The sequence below is a fragment of the Pezoporus flaviventris genome, unplaced genomic scaffold (assembly GCF_033815535.1).
Source record: "Pezoporus flaviventris isolate CSIRO_AGI_PZ_B2104156 unplaced genomic scaffold, CSIRO_AGI_Pfla_v1 ptg000043l, whole genome shotgun sequence".
Taxonomy (NCBI): domain Eukaryota; kingdom Metazoa; phylum Chordata; class Aves; order Psittaciformes; family Psittacidae; genus Pezoporus; species Pezoporus flaviventris.
Window position 1 is genome coordinate 1,216,306 of NW_026892591.1, and position 25,722 is coordinate 1,242,027.

The 25,722-nt window shown below is 49.6% G+C and overlaps 2 protein-coding genes across 2 annotated transcripts in view; one reads left to right on the top strand and one right to left on the bottom strand.

Annotated features, from left to right (window-relative positions):
* Nucleotides 1-885: 885 nt before the first annotated feature.
* LOC133276193 (tyrosine-protein kinase ZAP-70) lies at nt 886-25,678 on the bottom strand. The gene is made up of 13 exons (XM_061466793.1): nt 25,127-25,678; nt 10,189-10,645; nt 8,750-8,910; nt 8,017-8,155; nt 6,185-6,263; nt 5,489-5,529; nt 4,484-4,532; nt 3,729-3,909; nt 2,900-3,106; nt 2,435-2,627; nt 2,085-2,225; nt 1,457-1,569; nt 886-1,094 (listed from the first exon to the last, which is right to left on the bottom strand). The coding sequence occupies exons 2-13, from the start codon at nt 10,588-10,590 to the stop codon at nt 971-973; spliced, it is 1,830 nt and encodes a 609-aa protein (XP_061322777.1). The 5' UTR covers nt 10,591-10,645; nt 25,127-25,678; the 3' UTR covers nt 886-970.
* Nucleotides 15,404-25,722, top strand: part of ADAMTS10 (ADAM metallopeptidase with thrombospondin type 1 motif 10) — a 64,522-nt gene continuing 54,203 nt past the window's right edge. Inside the window, exon 1 of the mRNA XM_061466790.1 lies at nt 15,404-15,443. The gene's annotated coding sequence lies outside the window, so the exon portion shown is untranslated. The remainder of the gene's footprint in view (nt 15,444-25,722) is intronic.

A 25,722-nucleotide genomic window follows, 5' to 3' on the forward strand; every position in this document is an offset into this window, starting at 1 on the left:
CTCTCTGCAGCAGAGCAGACCACAGTGCCCTCAACATGGGTAATCCACTGCATCCGGAGCGGAGGTAGACCTCTACAAGCCTTCATAGGTGGGTTTCCATGAAGAAGCTGAATATCTACTGTTGGCTGCAAGAAAGCTCCAGCTCTGCACTTTAGCCAGCCCAAGGGTGACCATGTAGTGACTCTGCAGGGTTATGGAGAGCATCAAGAAGGGAAACCCTGGCTTAGTGGAGGGAAATTAGAAGTTGTTTTTTTTTTTTATCAGCTTGAAGCCATTGCAAACATTTATGACAGTTCAATAGTCTGAGCTGTAGGTATGTTAAAAATATAGAGTTTATTTACAAAATGACTAATTTTCAGGCTTGAAAAGCAAGATGCTTATTTCATCAGCACAGAGGGGCCAGATGGGATCCAGGAGGTGAGTAATGGGCCTAGGGAGGACAAAGCAGTAGCACCATGCAGCTCTGTTCCCCTGCTCCTCCCCATCATTCCTGGGAGCGAACCTACTTCTTGCCCTAAGCCAAGGGGAAAGGGACTTGATGGCTCCCTTGTGTCATACCCCAGGCAAACCTCACCAGAAATTTAGGTGGTTTCCCTGCAAAGAATTGTTTAAGGGATTTGGAAAAATCCAGGTCTGCTGGAGCCAACACAGTTCATCCTTAGTGAGCCTGGTAGGCATTAAGCTCTGAGGTCCTGGGATAGTTTTGGAAGTGAGTGAGAAGGAGCTATAATACTGTCTGTTCTGTCCTGTGCTGGGTCAGGCTGAATGTGTACATCACAGCTGGCTCTTTGGAGACACAAGGCACAACTGAGTGCCCCTGTCTGCTGTGACTGCATCATCTCCCAGGTTCCTAGTTCAGCAACTACTGGAGAAACAAAACCAGCATTTGAGAGATTAAAGCAAAAATTCACAAAGAGCCTTTCCAGGTCCCATGCGGGAAGGGAGCGTGTTGAGGAGCAGGGAAGGAAACTCAAGGAAGAGTTTCTTTTGACTTGTCCTCTGTCTCTGAGCCATTTTCTGTCTTGTTCGCAATACTGTAGTAGTAGGAGCGGATTATGTTTTCCACAGTAATAAATCCTGGACGTTCTTCCCATCTGCAAAGGCAGAAAGGAACAAACAGAGTCAACAGAAAGGACTAAAGTGGACTGAAGCAATGAGAAGATGCCAAGCATAAAAGAACCTGGGGGAGAACAGCAGCCCAGTTGTACAATGGCTTAGGAGGATGAATGGGACTTTTCTGGGTTAGAGAGGGTCAAAGGCACAGGCATTCTGACATCTTCCAGGATTGGTACAGGCAAATGGAGGGGTATGAGAATAAAGAAATAGGTGCATCATTCATCATGGACCAGGGAATGAGATCAAGGCAGGAGACATCATTTGCTTTGTGGTGTTGCCATCTAGACATTGTGTGCTGTCATTATGCCCAGCAAACAGCTGCACTAAGTGAAAGCCTTACCTGTAGGTCCAGCATTGCTGCATGAGGGTGTACATCTCTGCTGGGCAGTCCGTGGGGCATTCCATGCGCTTCCCTTGCTCTATGAAGCTGATAACCTCTGGACCTTTCATTTTCTAGGATAAGATCGAGTAGGAAATGCTTAATGATTTTGGAGCTGGCAACAGGATTAGAGGGGACAGATTAGAGCAGGGTCCAGGGCAATGCTTTGGGCCCATGCACCACACACCCATACAGTCACTGTTTTCAGCCCAGCACCCAGCAGCAGCGTCTGGTGTTGTGCCCAGCCTGCAGGACCCATCCCAAGCATGGGAAGAGCAGTGGCTGAGCAACTGATTTTTCATCTCTGCAAGTGAGCAGAAGGATCAAAGGGAAGCTCTGCTTTGTTTCAAACCCAAATCATTTTGTTTTCTGTTTCTTCTCCCTTAAATGAACACAAAGTTGCAAGATCCAAACAATCTAATTTGTGCTTTCTGTAAAGTGGAAGTAAGCCTGCCTCCTTTCCATTCTGACAGTGGGAAGAGAACCCACACAAGGAAACAGAAATGATAGTTTTAATGCATGTCAGCTTGATATAGAGCGGGAGACTAAACTGTGGCATTCCTCTGCGATGGACCTGGCTCTGACTCACCTTGTATGGTTTCTGCCCATAGGTGAAGGCCTCCCACATGGTAACACCATAGCTCCACACATCACTCTTGCTGGAGAACTTGTGGTAGAGGACACACTCTGGGGCATACCATTTCAAAGGCCACTTTCCTGCTGTCCTGGCCTGTAGCAAAGCAAAGGGGAATATTTCCACCCTGAGACACAGACTGCTATGAACTGAACCTGAACTCTGCTTTGCTAAATGTTTGTCTCAACCCTGATGAAAATATCCCCTTGCCCTAGGCTGGGAGCTCAAGATCCCAAGCCCTGAATCCCAAACGGAACCCAAGCCCTGCTGTCTTGCTGGCCCTGCTCACCTTTGCTGTTACTTACCTTGTAGTAGCTGTCATCGGCACCAAGAGCCTTGGAGAGTCCAAAGTCACTGATCTTGGCATAGTGCTGGTTAACCAGCAGGACATTTCTGGCTGCCAGGTCCCTGTGGACAAAGTTTTTTTCCTCCAAGTACTTCATCCCCATGGATACTTGGTGCATCAGCTCCACAATATTGCTGACTGTAATCTCGTCTCTGGGGAAGATGAAAGGATGACACAGTAATAAGGGACCTGCCATTGCTCTGTACACCATGGTCCCCTCCAAGATTTCTAGCTTTCTTCTTGCCTATCAGGGCAGGATGAACATGGACATCTCTGCTCCGGAAGCATCAGTCCCAGTTACCTCACATGAAAAGACATCTCTTTGTTCTGTTATCAGCTTCCTACAAAGCTAGGCTCCCCTGGCAGCAAAGAGTTTGATGAGAAGTGCAGACAATCAGCCAGCCACATCTTATCCAGTACTCACTTCTTGGAAGCCAAGAACTTGTTGAGCGGCCCTCCAGAAGCCATCTCCATCACGAGCATCAGGGACTCTGCCTCGCAGACCCCAATCATGCGGACAATGTAGGGGTTGTCCAGCTGATGCATGATCTGGGCTTCCTTCATCATTTCATCTTTCACTGTTTTCTCATTGTTGCTCTTCAGCACCTTTACGGCCACATCGATCTGCTTCCTTCATAGAGCGCAAGAGGAACACACATGGGATGAACTAAACAGCAGCTGGACTCAGGTATCACAGCCAGGAATGTAACCTGCTTCTCACATGATACTGTTTGATCTCTCAACAGCAATCACAGTGGCTTTTTTTGACAGATCCCTACACAATACTGGAAGGCTAAAGAGAAAAGGACCACCTCGCCCTTGTAATAGTAGCCCAGTATTTGCCATCTGGAGGTGCATCATCTCACACACAGAGATCTGCACTGCCACTGTCATTTTTCAAGGGGGAAACTCAGGCACACAGTGGGCAAAGGCCATCTTTGTGGACTCATAGACAACACAGATGGCATATCTCCTCAGTCTCACCTCTTTGCCCTGACGTGGACCAAGATGACCTCAGAAGCATGGACTTGCTCCTCTGAGCCCAGAAAATGCCTTCAGAAGTGGTAGTCTTATGCCTGGGAGTGTGCAATCACACTCTTGGGCAATGAGGCTGCCACTGAAAGTCAGTGGAAAGTCATCACTGACATTCCAGGGTATCTCATACCTCCACCCCATTATCACCTAGGTCCATCTACCCAGAAACAGGCTAACCCTCCTCCAGCTTCCTCAGCATCCTTCAGGGCAGCACTCACTTTCTCATTTTGTAAACTCCTTTCTTGACGCAGCCAAAGTTTCCTGCCCCCAGTTCCACTTCATCGATCATCAGATGGTCCCTCTTCAGGAAGAGTTTCTTATCCTTCAGTTCCTCGGGGTCACTGTACGGGCTCTCGTAGACACTGGTGTCCATGGGTAGCAGGCGCGACTTTCCTGCACCTTTCCAAGGGATACAGTTGTTTGTAACAGCAAATGATGCACCCTTCCCATGCCTCCTTCCCTCACTGACTGGGACGGTTTTCTCTAGTCTCTTGACCAATTCTTCCCCAAGCTCCAGCACTCAAACCTCCCTCCTGGGCACATCCCTTCCTTTCACACCCCATGGCCTCTCACAGTTACAGCCGCTGAAGGAGCTAGGATGGGGAGAGGTCTCTGACCCACATATCAGACCCTGCAAGACCTGGGTATGTGCATGACTTCACCCCATTGAAACAGAACTGAATACACTTGAGTATTTAGCAGGCAGGATGGAAGATGGGGAATAAGACTGGAATTGTTTCCCTGGGTATGATGGGGAATGGGATAGGGCTTGGTTCACTGGTGCAGTTTGGCAATATTCTTCTCTCAGGACCCTGAAATGACTGGGTACTCCTGGGTGCCTTTATAAGAAAGGCGCTTTGTAACAGCTCTTTGCCCAGAAAGTGGTGTAGATGTGTCAGGTAACCCTGTGGCTCCTGTGACATCCCCAGGTCCTCTCTCCTGTTAAGACAAGAGGGCTTTCAAAGATGCTCACCTACAGGCTCTGGCGTGTATCCGTCTGCATTTAGAGGCCCCAGGTGTCTCTGGAAAATAAATGGGGATAAAGTGCATAAAGAAGCCAGAAACTGCTTCAGTTTGTAATGGGAGAGGAGAGGGACGGGGGCTCTGCGACCCAGCAGTGCCCAGCTGGTGGTTCCATCTAAAAACCCTGGGGTGGGTACAAGAGATTGCAGCGGTATCCGGCTGACTTTTCTCTTCCAATCCTGGCTGGAAGTACCCCAAAGGGACAAGTCTCCTGCAGTAGGATGGCTCATCCAAGTCTCTGCTGCTTGCTTTGTGACAGGAAGCCTGAAGGCAGCCCAGCACACCTACCTGCCCAGAGAGCGGTCCCTGTGAGCAGGGACACCACGTGCCACCATCCCAAAAGCAGACAGTGACAAAGCAGCATGGGACACCTTTGTCCAGCACAGCTTTGAATGCCAGCGCTGCTTGCAGCAGGGTCGCCGTGACATGGGATCCCACCGCAGACTGCGAAAGCTCTCTGGGAATGATGGGTGAATGCTCAGGCCTTTATTTAGCCTCTGCTGGGCCCTGGGATGGGCTCAGGGAGCCCGAAGTGGCTGGTTTCAACATTGAGAGCGGTGGCTGAGTTCAGCCATACCCCGAGGCCAGGACACAGAGGGAGCAGCGGCCAGCAGCAAGGCTGAGTGTTCCCAGCATCCCACCACGTCTTCCTTGCTCCTGCCTGGCAAGGAGGGCAGTGGGGAGAGGGCTCCCCAGGGACAGCCCCACATGTTGCAAGGAGCCCAGTATGAATGGAAACCATTTTCAGCTCTAACGGTAGCTGCGTCCAGCTATTCCTCATCCCCATCCAAGCTGGAAAGGGGACAACGTTGTGGCTGGGCTTAATATATTCCATTTGAGTTACTGAGTTTTAGAGCAGAGTTTGAAGAGCAAGCAGAGGTTGAGCAGCAAGCTTGAAGTGCAATAACGTTAAACCACTGAGGGACCAATAGAACAGACCCTCCCCAAAACTTACGCTCACAGAGGGATGGGTTGGTGGAACTGGTGCTGCAGATGCTGCGAATCAGGAAAGAGAAGTCGTTATTAAGAGTCTGCCTATGTCCTAAGCAGGATCACAGCATCAGTCCTTGAAGGACTGTGTGGCTGCCTCTGTCTCATCCCCCTTTTCCCCTTTTAGCCAACAAAGGTCTAGAAATATGCCTGGATGTGGGTGTTATTCCTAGACCAGCCCTCAGGGGTTGCAGGCCCACTGGAGAACCCTACAGTCTCCAAAGCAGGCTGAGCTGTTCCCCAGAGCCCCCCATCCAAGAGACTGAAGGTCCCACGGTGACATTTGTGACACTTGGAGCAGGACAGTGACCCATGGTTTTGAGTCTTCAGCTGAAGAGACTCACGAGGAGCCAGACTGGCAGGACATGTTTCCTGCTGCCTAAAGAGCACGTCATTCTTTAGAAGCTGCCTTTGTGGCTCCAGAAGTCTCTAACCTATTTGGAGCACTGATTTCCTGACTTTGGGCCACCCTAGGCCGGGCCACTCTTAGCAAACACGACATGAGACTTGCCCAGTTTGCCAGAGGACCTCATCATTCCCTCACTAGCAGAGTGTGAGCAAGGTTGGACATGGTAAAGGACACTTGGGTTGGTGCTGCTCAAACTGGTTCCTCTTGGTGGTAAGCCAAGGCGAGGGATGGCACTGGGAGATGTCAGCTCACCTGGCATGTTGGGGTTGGGGCAGGTTTCCCTCAGGTAGAAAATCAGCCCGTCCGGTTTGAGTTTCAGGTACTCCACCAACTGGGAAAGGAATTGGAGGGAGAAGAGATGGTTGTGAGGAGAAAATCAACTCTTTCTCTGCAGCAACTCATGTGGGAATGATTTCTCTCTGATTTATGGCAGAAGGAATACTTTATTCCTTTCTCTCCTCTACCTATGCACTCCGGTATCTCCTAGTGTTGCATACCTGAATACCTGCCAGAGCTGGGAAGAACTTGGGAAGTTAGATAAGGGCTGAAGAAAGACAAGAGGAAAATCTCCAGGAGGAGAGCTGGGTAGGGCATTCTCACTGTAATGCTGTTGTTGTCCCAGCCAGAAAGGTTTTTCAGTTGTCTTGTGCTTGATAAAGCCTGAAAGAAATCCTCTGCTTTCCACAGGACCCCCAGGGTGAGCTCTCTGCATCCTGGCTAGGTTTTCACTGCAGATTTTTAACCTCCTGTTTAAAACTGGGTAGTTTCTTTACCATCAGTTCAAGCACAGTGAGGACTTGACTGGCTGGAGACAGCCAGCCCAGCCCCTGGCCACCGGACCACAGAGGAGACGAATCTGTCTCTTCCCCTCCTGCCCGGTTCAGATTTCATCTGCAACTGGGAGCTTGGCATGGTTCCGTTGCCATAAAAATGCCCCAAAGCCTTTGTTTTCCATCAAATTCAGAGTGAAAACAGTCCTGGGAATTTGGAAAACCCAGCGAAACAAAGTCACTGTCCCACAGACAGCCCTGCCCAGGAGGAAACATTGGATATCCCTTCCCCGGAGCAGGGGCTGGGCTCCAGGGGTGCGTGTGACTCCCCAGCAGTGCCAAGAGGTGCTGGACCATGTGTTACATTCCCTAAACCCCTGCTCCATCCTCATGAGGACTGCTGGGGCACTACAGCCATCACCACTTCCCAAAGCCCCCGACTCTCAGGGGTGATAGGATGTTAGGATATTAGGATGATTGGATATTAGGAAAACATCCTTCCTCAGAGGGTGCTCAGGCATTGGAACAGGCTGCCCAGGACAGGGCTGCAGTCACCGTCCCTGCAAGTGTTCACACCCCGTGGAGATGAAGACCTTAGTGACATGGGTCAGTGGCCTTGGCACTGCTGGGAACGGTTGGACTGGATGATCTTAAAGGTCTTTTCCAAGCACGTTGGTTCTATGATTCCATGTGTCCCTGGCACTTGGATCTTCAGTCCTGTAAAGACTGTGGCAGCTGGCTCAGGGCTTCTGCCCCCCCCCCTGCTTTTTGCCCTTGGAACATAAAGTGCCAATCAGCACACATCAGTTTTGCTGGTCCAGGAGCAGTGAGGGACGAGTGGGAGGGACAGCCTGGGATGAGCAATCTCATCAGGGCTTGCTGCACGCAGAGATCCAGGGTGCACACTGTGGCTGAATGTGTGATGGTTGCTGATGGGGTGCAAGTATAATGAATACAGCCATCCCAGGTACCCTGGCTTGATGCTAGACATGAAAAGCACTGATCCTCTTGTTTGTTTGGAGAGGCACTGGGCTGGCATAAGGTGTGAAGGCAGTGGTAAAGCCAGCACTGTTTCAGAGCTGCTGTGAGATCCTAGACTTGGATCCACTCGGCTAGGAGTGCATAGAAATGAGGTGATCTGATAGACACCCAGCCCCAGGGAATGTGAGTGTTTTCTGGAAGGGACTACAACCACCCATCTGTGGTCTTAAAGCCTTTAGAGCTCCACATGGCCTGGCCTGGCCCTCGAGACTAACAGGGGAAAAGTGCCTTCCCTTTATTAGGACCAATGGTCAGCATCCCACAGTGCAGTACCTGCCAGAGCGTGTCGAACTTGGTCCCCTCGGGGATGGAGTACTTGCCGGACTTGTCGTGGTCTATCCGATAGTGATACACGGTTTTGCCATAGACAAGGGAGAGGGCATAGGTGCCGTTTTCCTTCCTTTCTCTCAGCCTGGTAGGGAAGAGAACTGTTAAAAACAACCCTAGGTTTTGCCCTACAAATTATCATGGCTGCAGCGGTGGTGGGCACATGATAAGGTGTTCCTGCATCCTGCTGTTGGAATTGCCACATTCCTGACACCCTCTGCAGAGGCTGAGAAGGGACCCTTCACCTTCTGTCTCTTGCCCTTCTCCTCCACCCTGTCCAGTTAATTCTTTCTTTCCCTAACTCATTCAGGAGATAATTTAACTAAGGTCTGTCTCACCTTGGCAGAGATACAGAGCCAATGCTTTCTCCTGTATTTTATTGGCCATGCATTGTCAGTGTTAAACGTCTTCATCCCTGAACTCCGCATCTCGTATCATCTGGTGCATTAACACACATAATTCATAGAGCTACCTAAACACGAGAGACAAATGATGCTCCAGATTGGCTCTTCATGGAGATCAAGCACTGTCTTGAGAGATCTGTAACCACAGTCTGACAGTATTCAGCTAAATCTCTTCTCAGGAACCATCATGTGAAACAAGTAACTTGAGGGTAGTGGAGAGGGGGAAATGGTAAAGAGGACAGTTCACAACATCTGCCAGGGTTTTCCATACTCACAAGAACTTCCCATCAGGTTGTGCCCCTGAGTAGAGCCTCCGTTCAGCTTCGTCCCGGGTGATGCTGCCATGGTACCAGGGCATCCTCTCATGGGCTGTGGTGGCAATGAGCTTCTCTACCTGTGGAGCCTGACTTATGATGGCCTGTTCGAGTGCATCCCCCTGGAAAAGAGTGAGAAATGAGGCTTTCTGCCACTCTGCTGCCTTCTTGCGTGGCTTCAGCACAGTTTATTTTGCACCCTTTTGGGTACATGACCCAGGAAACGAGACCTTCCATCTCGTAATGGCCTTAATCATGACTATCATAATAGTGGGTTGAATTCTGTTCTGCTGCAGAGCAGAATTCCTTGCTTATCTAAATTGGTCCCATCCCTTGAATCCACCAAGTCCATTGACTTGCTGCTGAGGGAACAGAGAAGTTATCGCATTTGTACAGAGCATCTTGAGGTCAGGATCTTGGGTGTCTTTCAACCTCACATTCCTGGAAGACCAGGACCTCTTTCTGGTGCTTCAGCCTGGCTGCTCACTGCCCCCAGCCACAACTTGTTAAAGGAGTGGAAATCGTGGGGGACCCTAAATTGAGTTTATTGGCCCCCCATGCTTTACGAACAACTGTAGTTTTTCGTTTGCCAGTAGGTGGCAATGTCCTTTGAGTTATCTGCCAGCATCCACCCTGCAGGCTCCTGGAGAAGCCCTATAGAACACCTCCTTCTGCCAAACACCTTTGGTCTAAACCAGACCAGATTTCGAGATCTATCCAAGAAACGCTCCATAGGGAGAATGCACAAGCTGTCTTTCTGGGAGAACAGTCTGAGTAGCCACTGTCAAGGTGACAGCAAGGAGAAGGAGATAATTTTGTGGCTGCCAGTATGACCATTCACAGTTTTGCCTTATACATGCATTGTGTATTCCAGTCTATAATAAAATCCATGAACTTGCCTGTATTTACATCACAGAGAGACATGATGCAGTGCCCAGTACCTCAGTCTCACAGGCAAAACTTCCCCTGACTTTAAAGAGCAAGGAAAGCCTGAGCAAGGATTTAAACCTGGTTTTCTTACATCTTCAGCACAATGTTACGGAGGCACAGACAGCTCATGCGGAGAACATTGGCCTGACTGAAGTGAGCATCCCGTGTGCCCCAGAGGAGCAAATGGCACGTGGGGAAATGCTTGCAAGGTGGGCAGTGAGCTCCAATGTGGCACCACACAGAGGAAGAGTGAAGGTGTGGGAAGATGTCGAGACCTGTCTCTGAGGAAGAAACTGGAAGAGAGAGATTTAAGCCTGCTTTTAGTGCCAGCAGCCTCTGAGGAGAAGAGCCTGGTTTTACCATGCTGTAAGAGGAGGGATGACAGCGGCAAGAGGAGGTCAGAGTGACAAGCGGCAGTAAGCCCCAGGGAGCATCCCCAGTCCCACCCCACCTTTGGCAGCAGCCGGTACCTCGAGTTTCCACGTCTGCCGGACGTATTCCCGCACCATATTATCCCTCATGCTGTCGAAAACACCGGGCTGGGGCTCCACACCACTGGGGCGGTTGCAGGGCTTGCGCAGGGTGCAGCAGAGCCCGTCAGCATCCTTGGAGTAAAACTCACAGAGCTCCTCCGGCCCGCAGTGCGCTTTGCCCCCCACGATGGCGTAGGTACCGTTCATCTGGCGCTCGATGGCGTAGTGGTAAAACTGGAGGTTGCAGACCATGGAGAGGACGTAGCCCCCCAGGCTGCGCAGGCACTGCCGCAGCAGGAACAGCCCATCCGACATCCCCGCCAGCTTGAGGTACTCCTCGGCTTCTGCCCTGGCAATGCTGCCGTAGTAAAAGGGCAGGTGAGCTGCAGCATCTGGCATCTCCGTGTGCTCACCGGGACGGCCTGGGCTGGCTCACGTGCTGCTGGTGCTCGGGCTGGAAGAGAGAAGCAGAACTCTTCACCAACACGTCAGTTTGCAGACAGGTTTAGGTGGAATCCAGCCTGGTCTGCCTGCAGGTTCCTCAGCCCGCAGCTGACTCCCTCTAGGGTCGTTTCATCGCATGGTGTAGCAATGGGTGCGTTCATACCCCACAGTGAATCCTGCCCTGACGAAAGTGTAAGTAAAAATCCATCTAACCTCGATTTAAAAATCTTGAGCAACAGAGAATGCACCAAATCCTACAGCGAATGGTTCCAGCAGTTAAATATCTTCACTATTAAATATGTGCTTCTTAATCCATCCCGAAGTTTTTAGCTTTGACTTCCTACCATTTTCTCCCCAGCTCTGTTCACAATAAAAGGAAATTCTTTTGCCTCTCTGAATAAATCAGCTTTGCCATGAGGGTCTAAAATGCCAAAATCTTAAATGTAATTTGATTCCAACACAAGATGGGCATTAAGTGTCTAAACCCATTTAGGTACACAATTACACCAAACATAGCAAAAGGACATAAACCTAAACCTGAGTGCTTCTGGGCAGATATTGACCATCAGATGACAGCAACAAGCTGAAACCTTCCTCTAATTGTCTCTTGAATACTTTATGGATGTTTTCCCACAATACCTGACACTGGCTGCTTTCTGTATTTGGCTGGAGCTCACACGCGGCCACTGTCACTGCAACGGGAGCTTAATCCCACTGTCTCTGCCAAGCTGCAATGTGCAAGTGTTACCAGAGCCCCCTGTTCAGAAGAGCATAAACCCCCAAATGAATGTGCTGCTGTAGCATCAGCTCCAGTGGGAACCAGCAAGAAAGAGCACTTTGTGACTGAGTCACTGCAGACCCCCTTTGCCAAAGAGCTATAGGTTTGGTATCAAATCATCTAAAATCCCACCCACAAACACAAGCCAATTTCCAGCAATTAATAGAAACATTATCATATTCATTCGTTCCCTGGAGCCTGATCTTTGATTTTGTCACTGTGTGAATGCTGACACCTAAAAGATCAGAGTGTTTTTCTCCCTCCACATGTCCCATAAATGCATCACCCGCTTTCAGAGTAGAAAAAAACCACTGTTTCTTTGGCCAGCACACCGGCTATGTGCCTTGTATGCTTCCCAAGGTAACTCTCATTTCTGGACATGATGGGAGAAGTCACTGCCCAATGTGCTGGCCCCACTGCACTACGCCTGAAGTGTCCTCTGCTCCCAGGCAGTGGCTGGAGCTGTGCCTGGGCTGGTGCTCAGCCCTGCTCCATCTACTCTGCCTGCTCCAGCCCACTCAGCAGCATAGTGACAGGGCCGCATCCTGCCAGTCTCTGGGATGGCTGGAGCTGGGAAGGGGTTTGTGTCAGCAGGAACGGGGTAGGGATCAGGAGGAAACCATTCTGCTGTGTGCAGCCACCCTGCTCTGCTCAAGCTACAACAGCAAAGACCCACGGGGGGGCTGGATTTGTGGCAACCAGCCTCTTCTCTACCTATTTGTTGTCTTCATTAAGACCAGAAATGGCCCGGATGAGAACAGGAAGGGAGAGCAGGCTCTGCGGAGGAGGAGGCAGGAAACCACAACAGGAAGCCGTCAGTGGCGTTTGCAGTTGGGTGCGGGACTAGCGTAAACCGTACCAAGTGCAGCACAAATAAGCGTGAGCTGTGAAGCCCCTTTCATCAAACGAAGCAAAGTGGGGTCTTGGCAGACCTGCCAGTCTGGGGCACGGAAAGCAAAGGGAAACACCCCGCAGGCAAACCTTAACTGGAGTCAGTGCTTAGAACCAAGGCAACGTCCTGATTCCTTGAGGTCTCCAGGCATCAAAGCAGCCCAGGCACTGGACAGGTATAATCCCTGGGTTCAGCTCCTGAGACAAGACAACTGCCAGGTCTTCCTAGCCTTAGCCTGGTCCCAGGGGAAGGCAGGTCCCAGGAAGGAAGGATGTGAGAAGTGAGGATTGCAGCTCTTGGTTTTAACTGTAGTCAGGCTCATGAGTCATGTTCACAAGTCCGGGAAGAAGAAGTGCTGAGTGGGCAGTGGAAGGTTGATGTTCTTCATGTGCTACTAATTTCCACTAATTACCTGGGATAAGCAATGACTAGGTACCCAAATGTGCCCCTTCCCTCTTCTGGCAAGTCCAGGAGCAGAGCATCACAGCAAATGGAACATGTCTGGCAATTGTTCAGAGAGGTGAAAATGAGAGGGCAGAAGCCCTTGATGACCACCGAGCTCCCACAGAGTTTCCAGCTGCCTACACAAGGGGTTTTGCTATAAACAGGCTGCTTTTCCTCTCCAAGCACAGGGCTGTGAGTCAAGAGAGACTCATAGAGATATGAGAGTGAACCCAGGGATCAGAGGTTGGTTCAGGTGATGCCACCCATTTCGTACAAGCCTTGTGCCACAAGTGAAACCTGTTAGAAAATTACCCTAATTAGAAAAAACTCCCAAGTCCCCAGGCTTGAAGGAAGGTCACATCCTGCAAGTCTGAGGGCAGATTTGGACAGGATGATTCCTAGCCCCTCGGAAGCTCTTGCTTTAAAAAGGTTTATTCTACCATCCTGGCTCTTCCTATTGCTCATCCACCTGCACAGGGTCTTCTGGGCATAGATAAGCTCCTCTTCCCAACTACAGCACTGCTCCTAACACTACCTCTGCAACCTGAGCAACCCTGATACAAGCTCAACAGACCCGCACAAACCTCACGCAGATTTTGTTTTCTGACACTGTGAAATGCAGATGAAAATGAGAACTGATTTCATGGATTGCTTTTATGAACGTAACAAACCCATGCCTGGAAGAAGCTGTGCAAGGGACTCTCCACCACTCTTAATTTCAAGTAAAAGGACCTGATTGTTCCAGCACCTGCTGAATCTCCTGTCCTTTGGGATGCAGTGACCCAGATCCCGAGTGTTGCTGTTGGCTTCAGGAGCACCACCACCCCCAGGCTGGAAATAGCATTTAGAGAGAATGGCCTTAAGACCAGGGCTCCCGTGGTAATGGCCACAAGTTGGTGTTGACATGAAGATGCGCTTTAAAAAGCAACAGCGTATAAAAAGTATTCGGATCTGTGCACCACAACACACAGGAAAGGCAAGCAGGAAGCTTTCGAGATGTCGATCAGATCTATATATATCACTGGCCACTTGGTTTTACTTAGATCAGACAAGAGCCATCAGGAGCTGGTTGGATTTTGTCATTTCTCAGAACAGCAGAACCACTTTGTGTAAACCCAGAGCCAGTCCCTGTGAGCAGCAGGGTGCCCTGGTGAAACCGGAGGAGGCACTGGCGTGCTTCAGCATCCTGTTAGGGCCATATTTTCTGTATCATTGTCCTACCAGCAATAATTTCTTGTCTAACACAGCCCTGGCTGGCTGTGCTGTCTCTTTAAAGTGGTGGGGTCAGCCTGGGGTAGAGGAGGGACCTGCCCAGGGGAGACCTGGGAGGATGGGAGCCATGCAATGGGGAATCAGCCTTGGAGAAGCTTTAAGGGGCTCGGGAAGTGGTGGTAGAGCTGCTGCTAAGGTTTGTGTTGGCAATGTGGGGAGGGGGCTCTTTAGCAGCTTATCAAAGGTGTTTAATTGAGGAGGGAGGGGGCTCTTTAACACCTTATCAAGGGTGTTTAACTGGGGAGGGAGGGGAGATAGCGGAGGGTCCGATGTGCGCAAGGAGCTGCGCCTGTGGCATGGGCGAGAGGTGAGGTCAGCCTGAAGGATGGGGCGGGGGTCGCTGTTGCGCATCAGCTCCGTCCTGAGCTCCCAAACGGCCTGCGCTGCCTCTTTGTCTTCCTGCTGGTGTGAACTGGCCTCTTTGAACACCTCCTGGGTAAGGAAGATGCTTCTCGCGGCGCCTTGCCTACACCCGCCTGCAGTTAATGCGCGAGTAAATGCGCTTTCTTAAGGCGCTCTTTACAGCCCCTTCTTTCCAGCCCTTTAGCGGAGCGGGGCTGAGCAGAGGCTGCAGGCAGGATTTAGGGGTGGGAGCAGGGTGAGAGGTGCACAGAGGGGTGGCAGAAAGCACAGTGGGACTCGAGCAGCAGGTACAGAGGGAAGAGCTGCTGTACCTGCAGGGGTGCTGGCCATGTACAGGGGCCTGGCTTCCCCCAGGCTGCACAGGAGCTGCTGCCCCCCCATCCCTTCCCCTGGATTCCTTTTGCTTATCTGAGCACTAGGTTTACAGTGAAGAGCCTGGTTGAAGGTGTGAAGGGCTGAGAAATGTCTGTCTGCAGTGTACAAATTCCCTTTCCAGGCCATCCTCCCCAGGAGGAGCTGGCACCGTGCGAGAGGATGAGCTGAAGAGCTCGTTCCTGGAGCTCAGGCACATGGGGTGGTTTTGAGTTATGTAACAAAAGGCTTGAAATCGCTTTGATTCAACTTGAAATGCTTCTTAGTTCAAAGAAAAACCTGAAAAACTGAACTTTGGATTGGCCTGGCTGCATCCTAATTGTTCCTGATGAACGTTTTATTTTATTTATGTGCTCCATGGCAGCTCTTCCCAAGATTTCCTCATGAGCACTCACATTCCTGGCTGTAACTGCTTTCCTACCCTCCCTGCTGACTCTTCATTAAAACCTCAGCTCCTCAAGCATTTATTCACACTTGAACTCCGTGTGAGTGGGAGTTCATGAAAGTGTGAGCCCATTTGTGTCTGTGCTCAGGAACAGTGAGCCTTCTGCCTGCATGGCAAGATAAGCATCTGGGCGAGTATCACTGACTCAGTCCTGCCTGACAGGGTTGTGTTTACTCCACAGAAAAACCTGCTTCATGTCCACTGAGGACCTTGCCTGCTCTTGCTGCCCTTGAAGCAAGCAGGTAAGTCCACTGCCTGTGCATCCCACACCAGGTACAGAGATGCTTCCTATTCCTCCTCCCTCTTTGAAGTGGAACATGGGAACCCCTTGGCCCCAGCGACAGTCCACAGGCCTTTTTGGGTGGAAAAATGTTAACATTGCACAGCAACACTTGCAAGGGCCACAGAGGGACCTGGTGCTCCTGGGATGCGCTTGGTGTGAAGGCTCCCAACAGTGACAGGACTGCACCAGACACAGGCTTTGAGAAATGCTGGTGGTGGGAAGATCAGTACCCATCTTCCCCTTTCTAAATCCTTGGCCAGAGACCTCATGCCACCCTGTCCCAGTATTACTGGTGATCAAATATAAATAGAGGGCATGGTTCCGCTCAAATGCTTCTGACCTTAACTGTAGTGCATCTATGCTAGAAGCAGCCAGTGGTGGAGGTAATGGGTGACTGGTTTTCTGTGCCTCCTTTCAGCCAGGATGTGACCTAGGCAGGCTGCTTTGGGTCCCCTCAGCTCTGTTAAAACACTTCTAGTTTGAAGGGTTGATACACGAACCCTTCCTGCAGAGCCTCCTGACACTCATACCTGTGCCCAGAGGCTCAGAAGATGCCATGTGCCACCTCTGCTCCCATCTCATGGCTCTCAGATCACACCTCCGTGCTGCTCTGTTTCAACTTGGCCACTCTGAACCCTGCCTGAGCAGACAAGGGTGCTCATCCTTCCCCAGAAAGGGAGAAATGGTGCAATAGAGCATGGAAAATTGATGACATGCTTGTTTGGTGCAGTCAGATGGCAATAAAGGCCTGAGCTCATTCGTATCCTGCTGGGGACTTGTTTTCCTTCTGTGGTTATTTGTCAAATGCTAATGAGCGGAAGCAATTTGCTCCTCCAAGCTTCGAGAGCAGGAGACAAGGAGGGGGCTGGGGAGGGGGAAGGCCACCTGCATGGGGGCTGGTGGGTAGAACGGGCTCCCTTTTTTGTTCAAGCTGTTGTTCTAACGGCCGGGATTGCCTGGTTCCCAGAAAGCAGTGTTCTGGGGTTACCCTGCTTCCTCTGGGCTCCTCACTGATGCTCATGAGCGTGCACTGCTGCTGCCCAGGAGACTGGGGCAGGTATTGCTGCAGTGCCATAGCGAGGAAGTCAAAGAGGCAAAGCGCAGTGAGAGTATTGCAGTAGGGTGGTCCAGTGGGTCTCTGGGTCATGCAGATGGTGTGTTACTACCTCAGCATTAACACAGGTAAATTGCTGTATGCACAGACTTGTTTGCTGTTTACATGTGGTCATGCCTGTGGTGTATCTGTCTCTTACTAAAACCTTGCTGTCTGGTTGTCCTGTCCTTGGGGAGTATGGATGGAAAGACAGAATCAAGCACTTGGATCTCTGTGTGCTCCTCAGCACCCAAGGATCGCAGCAAAGAGCAGTGCAAGTGGCTGCTCTTAGTTTGCTTTGCACTGGGTGGTCACTGGCCACAGAGCTGACTCAAGTTCTGCCACCAGCTGGAGGAGTTTGGGCTAAATACTTGGCCCTTCCCTTAAAGAAAAGGGTATTGGTTCTTTATCTAGTGCTTATCTTCCATTGAAAGATCCCTGAGCAAGTGTTTATCCTGGAAGTGTTCACAAACCATGTAGGTGAGGCCCTTGGTGAGATGCTTTAGTGGTAGCCTTGGTAGTGCTGAGGGAATGGTTGGACTTGATGATCTTAAAGGTCTTTCCAACCTGGCTGATTCTATGATTCTGGGTAGGAGCCTCGCAGATCCTGGTAAATCAGAGTGCAAAGAACCATATTTTCCCTAAAATGCTGTAATGAGAAGCACAGAAAATTTAACTGAAGGTGGTTCTTTGTTTGAACTCAAGCTGACGTTAACGTTTCATGAACATCCAGTGATGTAGCCTGGCACAAGTACCCAGACCCCTGCATCCTCCACAGAGCAGAGCTTTGCTTTAGGCTTCAGTGACTGGGTTAGTACAGGAATAGAAACCTGGGTTTTGGTGACTTTGGAGCAAGCCAAGCATCCCAGGTGAGCACTTTCCCTCTAAGGGCAGCTCTGGAATAGGTGGGAGCTGGGGTCCATGAGCACACTGCTGTGTGACAGGGTAAAGCAGTCATTGTGTGGTCCTAAGGCAGCTTGTGCTGATCTGTTGCATGTGGATTTACTTTGGAAGGCTGTGAAAACACCCTGCTGATCCTTTGTAGAGCCACTGAAAACGCTCCTGGCTCCAGACCCATTGATCCTGAACAGCTTTTAATTAGGGTCTAAGGTACGTAGTTAAACACAGTACATGCAGTTTCCTGCCTCCTATCCAAGTGCTCCTGGGGTCTGATAACTCAGCTGTGGGTCATGGCATCTAAAGAAATGATGTCAAGATGTTTGTCTTGGGGATGAGTGAGCACAGAGCTTGCCCTTGCCACCAAGGTGGAGCTGGTGTTGACAACTAACCAGAGAAGAGTCAGTGTTCCAGCAGGATGCTGTGGGGTTTGGGGCTAGTAAATGGTTCCATGGAGCACTGACAGAAATCTGCAGTAGCTCATGAATAAGTCAGAGGAGAAGGGCTCTGCTCTTCTGCTTGTTTCTACCTGGCCTCCCTGTAGGACCTTGTGAAGGGCTTTGGCTGAGCTAAACAACTTAGCACACACCATTCGTGGGCCTAGCCATTGACTCCTGCCAGTACAGAGCATGTGGGCAGTGGCCAGCAGCACAAGGATTAACTGAGATATTCACATGAGGAATTGATGCTGAGCCTGGCGCAGTAAAGCTGACATAGAAAGCTTTGAGCCAAAGTAAGCACTGGCTGTGATGCATCTTACTGGACATAAACTCAGTGTCCTGCACTGGTTTGAGTCCTTCTGTTGGTGATAAGTGCGTCCTTTCCATGGAAGGGCTGAAACCTGCTAAGCAGGCTGGATGCTGAGCAATGTGCCTTTCTCACCTCTCCCCCTGCCTGCACCAGGTGGTGAAGTGGCTGACAACTCTATTTCCAGCCACCAAGTGACAGTGGTTTTGTTACATAAACATCTGCATTTATGCTTATCACTATAAGTAATAGCTGAGCTTACATTTTAGCAGTATTTATGTTTTGCGATGCCTGTGATCTGTGGAAGATCACAACCACCATAGGAGCGCACAGGCTGTGCCCTGGAAAGCCCAGGGGGAAGGAAAGACAGGGAGGAGGAAGAGATAGAAGCAAATTGAAGAGATGAGGACTGTTGTGTGTGCAGTTGCAATCAGGTCAGGTGCAGAGCTCCAAAACCTTCTTTGCTTCTGGTGCTCAGGGCTCTCTGGCCACTGGGCTGTGATGCCTTCCTGATGGGATGCTGAGTTTTTGTACTACACTTGGTAGGATGCTGAGTTATCAGTTCTACGGGGGCACGGCAGCTTTTGTGCTGCCCATAACAGGGAGACAGCCTTCTCCAGCACTGCTAGAGGGGATTTGGGCAGGCAGAGCGTAAAGATCCAACTCAGAAGTTGGTTGAGACACAAAGCAAAGCTCTGTGCTTGCAGTAAGCACCATGGGCTCTAATGGTTGCGAGTCACAGGGTTTCTCAGTCTCACTTGGGAAGCCCAGGAGAAGGGAGTTCAGCAGTGGATCCAAACATGACCAAATGGATGTGTTGGGCACTGCTCGCCGCCGGTGCTGCAGCCATAGCACTGGCTTTTAGGAGCAGACTTTTACTGTAAGTAGAGCAGGGGGAAGCTGCTGCCAGGTGTGCAAGAGGCTGGCAGAGCACTGGGTGCACTCTCAGACATGCAGAGATGAGTTTTGTTGGCATGGAGCAGACCAGAATAGTTCCTTCAGTTTAAGAAATAAACACCACCAGTGTGGTTCAGTACCAGTGGCCAACATAATCCCAGCACCTTGGTGCTATTGAGATTACTTATTCCAGTAGGTGAATTGATAGTAGAAGTGTTGGAAACGTCACAGGTTCAGGAGAGAGCAATGAAGGGCCTGACTGGACTGATTAATGAGTACAGCTCTTAGGGATGGAGCACATGCATTAGTTGTTGACCAAGAGTGATGGGAAATTTGAGAGCAAGGTATCTAAGGAGCATGATCCTCTTTCAGAGAGGAAAAGCTGGTTTGAATGTGCCAATAAGATGATACGGGGTAAAGGAGAACGTATTCATCAGTGGAAAGTAAGTCTGGTTATCAAGAAACATTTCCTAATAAGATTTATCAGGATATGGAACAGGAGAAATAGTGGAAGTCCCATTGCTGGTCACTTAACATGAGATCAGAAAATGTACTGTAGGGAACAATCCTCCCTAGCAGGAAGAAACTGGGATGAGCTAACAGGACTTTCCCATATCTAATTTCTGCAATTCCATTAGGGAAAATAATACTTTCAATTTCTTTCTCTGGCCAATGTAATCTCCAGTTTGGCCAATGTTCCGTGGAAAACCGAAAACCACTGAATGCAGAAGCATTTTGCATCCACTGTTGACATTTTTGGTGGTCTTTTGGTGAGCACCAGTGTCTGAAATCAGACTGGAGTCCTCTCCTTGCTTGTGGACCAGGGTTGCATGCAGAAAATACTCTCCAGAGCATTTCTATAATGTGAATCAGTGACCAGCTTACATGGTGACTGAGGTGAAAAACCAGCTCATTCTCCACAGCCTGGTACATTATTGGCTTCTGTCCTTCCTATGCTGTCAATGGGATGTTGTATTAATCCAAGTCTACCTGTCCTCAATCTGTTCTTACACGGGCAAAATGCACCATCTGCCTTAAGTTTTCCACCAAGGAAAACCAACTTTGAACTAACCTTGTACCCAACCACCCCATTGCAAGCACCCATCCTCTTGTCCCTCTTGGACGCAAGACACTAGAACAAGCAGCAGAGGGTTCACAGGAAACTTTCTGGTCACTCATCTTCTGCTTCACCCTCCTGCAGCCTCCTCCCCTTGCCAGCTGGCCATGTGGGATGCCAATAACCCAGATTCTCCAAGGAGAACATTGTGGTCCATGAGCTTTGTCCTGCAGAGCGCTCTAGGCTGTGGGACTGCATCCAGCCATGGAGGGACAGGCTGGATGTTCCTGGCAGTTGTTGGGGCACTGCTCACACAATTGTAGTTGCTTTCACAGCTCATTGCATAGTGGGTGTGCCTCAGCAGCAACAGTCAGTTGTAAATAGGCTTTTCTTTAGCACTCTTAGCAGAGAGTCCTCTTAGCAGGGCAAGTCCTGCCTTGTGTGGGCCCAGCTGAATTCCCAGGAGTGCCCGGTGCTGTTTAACCCTGCCCTTGGAGCAGGGTTTTGGAGGGATGCAGGCACCACTGGAAACCCTACCCGTGCTTCTGGCAGCTATTGCCACACTTTGCTGTGGCTGTAGGGCTCTTCTCTGTTGTTGGCTCCTGTATCAGAATCATGTTCCCTAGGGCAGTGTTTGCTGGCTTCTTTCCCAGCTCAGCCACAGCACTGGAGTCTGTGCCGAGTACCCGTCTGCACAGTTTGAGTCTGGCAGGACCCTCACTGATATTCCTCTGTCCTGGGTTCAAACTTAAACAGGGGAGAGTTAGGTTAAATACAAGGCAGAAGCTCTTCCCTGTGAGGGTGCTGAGGCGCTGGCACAGGGTGCCCAGAGAAGCTGTGGCTGCCCCATCCCTGGCAGTGTTCAAGGCCAGGTTGGACACAGGGGCTTGGAGCAAGCTGCTCCAGTGGAAGGGGTCCCTGCCCATGGCAGGGGTTGGGACTGGATGGGCTTTAAGGTCCCTTCCTGCCCAAACCAGTCTGGGATTGCATGACAATGGCTACAGGTCCTTGAATTTCAGATGCAGGATGTAGGGAGGATGCTTCTTCCACTGGTTTGTAGAAATGTGCGTAGTCTCACACTCCTCCCTAGAGCTGTATTAACTTAATAAAATAAGGCTCTAGTCGTCATATCATATCTATGCTGGGTACTGCTACCTCTGCTTTCTTAGCTCTGGGCATGAAAGATTATAATCTCGAATAGGTAAGGAGGGGCAAACCGTACGTGTACAATATCACAAGTAATCTCTGGGATCTGCACAAGCATCTGATGGAAAGAGAGTCATGATTTTCACTTTAAAAAAAACAAATAATAAGATTAAATGAAACCTTGTGAACTTTCCACCTGCAGATCCCAGCAACTTTATAGATCCCAGTGTGATGTGGTCCAGAGCTGCATGCTGGGAGTTTTCTAATGCGATGGAGAAGAGGCAGGTAGGAGCAGGATAGCAGATGGGCAAGGGAAAAAGTGAATAATCTGTTCTTCACTGGACCAACCCATCGCCTGTCCCTGCTAAAGTAATTCTGCATCATCTGAGAGAAGAGCACAAACCCTCCTGCCATCCCTTTCAGTCCAGATTAGCCATGCAGTTGCTAATGACTTCAGTCCTATGAGGGTTTTTTGCATGCTCAGGAGTAGTGTCCAAGTACAAGTACAGGGTTGCTGCGTAGGATCCTTATGTTGTGATGCACCTGCAGAAGGTCCTGTGTGAACTGGCTGCTCAGCTCATGCAGGGTCTGCCCAATGGTATGCAGAAGCGTTTAGCAGCTGTGGCTGCCTTTAACCCCTCTTGCCCACAAAGATCCTGCGCTAGCATTGCATGGGGTGACCACAGCCAGATGTTCCCAGTCCCAAAGCCAGCTCAGGTAGCTGTGAACATAGCACAGAGGCAGGCACTGAGTAGCAGCAAATCAGGCACCCCAATCCTGCTGGAAGCCAAAGGCTGTTACTGGCTTAAGAGGCTTCTGTGACTTAGGAAACGATGTCTTTGGCTAATCTGCCCTGGTATGAACTGAGAGACGATGGCAATCAGCAGGCAGAAGCAGTTTGAGGTCATGCTTCACAAGGGGCTTCTGAAAATGGTCCACTGGGTGATGAATTTAAGATCTCCGTGCTTCTCTTTGGCACGTGCTACTCACCAAAGTAGCCACGGAGAAGTGGGAGATGGTTCTTGTATGCCAAGGGCATGTTTAACATCCCAGGGAATATTTTCCCAGGTTTGTAGGAAGGGCCAGAGCAGTGATGGAGCTACACTGGGATTGACTGGAGCCTGGGCACTGCACTGGCAGATCTGGAGCTTTAAGATTATAAACTAGGCAAATAAAGTAGAAACTCAGCCCAGAGCCTAGCATCTGCAGCTCGACAGCAAAGGTTATTGAGCATCAGTTGTTCTGCTTGGAGTTTTAGAAGACAAAAGATGAATCTGAGCTTGAAATCTAATCTGTAAGAAGGGGGGGAATTCTGCAGCATCCAGCTGAACTTCCAAAACTGCATGTGTAAAACACTGTCCTGATGGTTAGTGACAGTCTTGGGGTAGGTCTTCATCAACATGGAAGCGCAAACTTTGCCTCATTGCTGTTGTTCAGGATTTCTTTGAGCACTATTTCAAAGCAGAATGAGGCTATATTTGCTGGTGTGTGTTATGAGGATTAAACTTCAGACTGTGCAGGATTACAGGGCGGTCATAGGGAGTTCCTGAAGAGGAAAATGAATACAACTGGAGGCAGGGCAAGCTATAGGCTTGGACTTGACCAGCTCTGCTCTTCTTGCAAAGGCTTATTAGCTCTGAAGGGTAAGGATGTGTTTGTGTGTGACCAGCATGTTTTTGGGCAAAGCGTGTGACTTGCAAGTGGGAGTGGAAGTTTGTGTTCACCATCAGTCATTTCCTATATGAAAAGGTGTGTTCTGAGTGTTGAAATGTTCCACTTACAGGCAGTTTGCTATCTCTATTTCCAAGTATATAATAGAGGCATGGAGAAATAATGGGCTAGATCTGCACAGGGTTTTTGGTTTATTCTAAATAATAATGGCAAAGGCTTTTTGTTATAGTTATTTGAATAGAATTTAGGGAAGCAGAGTTATCTAAGACCTTAGTTCATGCTTTAGCCATTCTGCCTCCCTTACAGTGGCTATAACTTTGCTGGCTCTGCATGGAGTTTGTAGAAAGCTGCCCCGTGTCCTCCATGGCCTCTGGAATCTGTTCAGGGCTCTCTCCAGCCTGGCTCTGATCTCTGCTCTGCCCATGCAATTCCATGGGGGGCCTTTCCTGGCACCTCTGGGGTTATTACAAGACTAAGGAAGCACATTGAGTGATGAAAACTGTGTTTAAAGCGCATATTCCTGCACCAGTGAGGAAAGGACTATGCAAGTATTATACTTCAGTTCCTAACCTAGTCTGTTTGATGTTGCTCACCTGATGCTACCATATGAGTTAGCAGAGATCCCTGGGAAAGCAAGTGATAAATAAAATATGGGGGGCTTTAAGTTATTTGGTAACAGCTCTCTGTACTTGTGTGTGTTTCTAACACTCTAGATTAATTTTCTCATTGCCCCGTGGTAACAACTGCTCCCTGCATCTTCCTGTTCCCAGTCACATCACTCAACTCAGACCAACACAGCAGTTAGAAATGAAAGAACCATCATCTCAGTGGCATCCTTTGCCATTGGCATCTCAGCTTTTGTGCTGCTTGGGGTTTGAGTGAGTCAAAGCTTGGCTTAACTGACACATCTGTTGTCCTTTCTGACCACACTGGACCTTTCAGACTTGGGCTGCTCAAGCCAAGTTTTACGTAGCCGGTTGAGTGAGCTTGGATCATGTACAGAGCCTGGTGCCTCTGAGGTTTTCTGCTTTCTGTGAAGCCAGTTGCTTCACAGGGCTCTACAGAGATTGTGGCATAATCCTTCCTGTCTGAGAGTTCTGAGGAAACCCTCTTTCTGGTTAAGGTCTTCATGGGAATTAACTTTTAAAGTCATTGAACACGCTCATGTGTATACGTGTGGATTCTAACCACTGCTGTGGCATCATCCATGTTTCTTTAGGAGATCCCATTCCCAGGAACTTCAGCAAGCTTTTCAGAGACTTGGACCCTTTCTCTTCCCCAGAGGAAAAAGGATGATGAAAGGTTGAAAATACAGATATCATAAATACCTCAGAAAGCATAACCATGTAGATCAGTTCGTTCATCCCTTCTCTGGTCCCCTCTCCAGTTCTGCTCATGTGATGGGTTTCCCTTGCGTCCCTGTGGTGTTTATTCCACAGTCTAATAGATCTGCCCATTAGGAAATGTTTTCTGAGGTTTAATCTCAACTTTCCTTCGTTCTGGTTTATTCCATAACCTTGAACTGATGGGACTTGGAACTGTTTTTCACATCAAGTGCAGAGCAAAACAGACGAGATGACAAAGAAATAGAAGGAAGTAAATGTGAGTTTGACAGAGGCCTTTGGTTTGGGGTATATTCGCTGGTGCATTTGTCAGTAGGAAATCCCTGAAGTCCTTCTCAAGTATTTGGAGCATCATTCAGCAGGTGCCAGGTATCCTAAATGTTCCCACATTGCCACTAAAGCCGGTAGGCAGTTTAAAGAGGAACTTCCAGAGGAGACAAGTTTTGATGTTATGTCCGGGGGTTAAAAAGAGAACATCTGGCCTGAATATTGGGCTACAGGCTGTTGTTTCAGCATCTTCTGACCTAAATCCACCCCTGACTTCAAAGAGAAGACAATGGTCCCTAAACTTACACCAGTTTTCTGAACCAATGCAGTAATCAGTAGACAAGGCAGAGCAGCCGCACGGTGAATAAATCTGGGCCTGTTGACACCAACGTTGCACAGGATCTCCCCTCCTGCCACCAAACCCCCAGTGCTCCAGGGTGCACAGAAAGGTACGAGACAAAGAAGCAGCAGCCGTGGCGTGTTAAGAGCTATTAAAGGTACCAACAGCAAAAAGTGCCTCTTACCTGGCTTGCAGATGGGTGGGATGTCTTGTCAGGGCTTGGCCACAGCGATTTTGAAGACAGAAAGGAAAAAAGAGGGAAAGTTTTCTTTGGCGAGTGAGAAATACGTTGCTTTTGGGAAGATGGGAGGGGACCGGGCCACAGCATCCAGTGCGCTGCCTAGCATTCGCTAACCTCTGTTTGCTGGTTTCTTTGAAATGTGACCTATTTCCTTGCTGCACAGGAAAGGAAAGAAGAGAAAATAAAAGCTGTGTAGCACGGAAGGGTGAAAGAGCTCAGAGAGCTTCTCAGTGCCAGGGCATGGGTCTTCTATGGAAGAAAACAGATCTGAGGAAGGAGGTGAAGAGCTGTCTCTGAGTAGGGCTCCTTTGGAGTTGTGGTTTGTGATGGTCAAGACCTAGGCTCAGCAACTCAAGAAGCCTCTCCCAGCCTATGTTTCCTGCCCTGCTTTCTGTTTAGTTCTTGTTGTGCTAAAATGGCCATATAACACAACCAGCTGGGCTAGGAACCATCCAAAATCAGTCCCACCAAATGGTGCTTGGTTTTGGCAGGGTTTTCAGCTGCTCCTCAGGGACATGTCTCCCTCTCCAGAAGGGAAA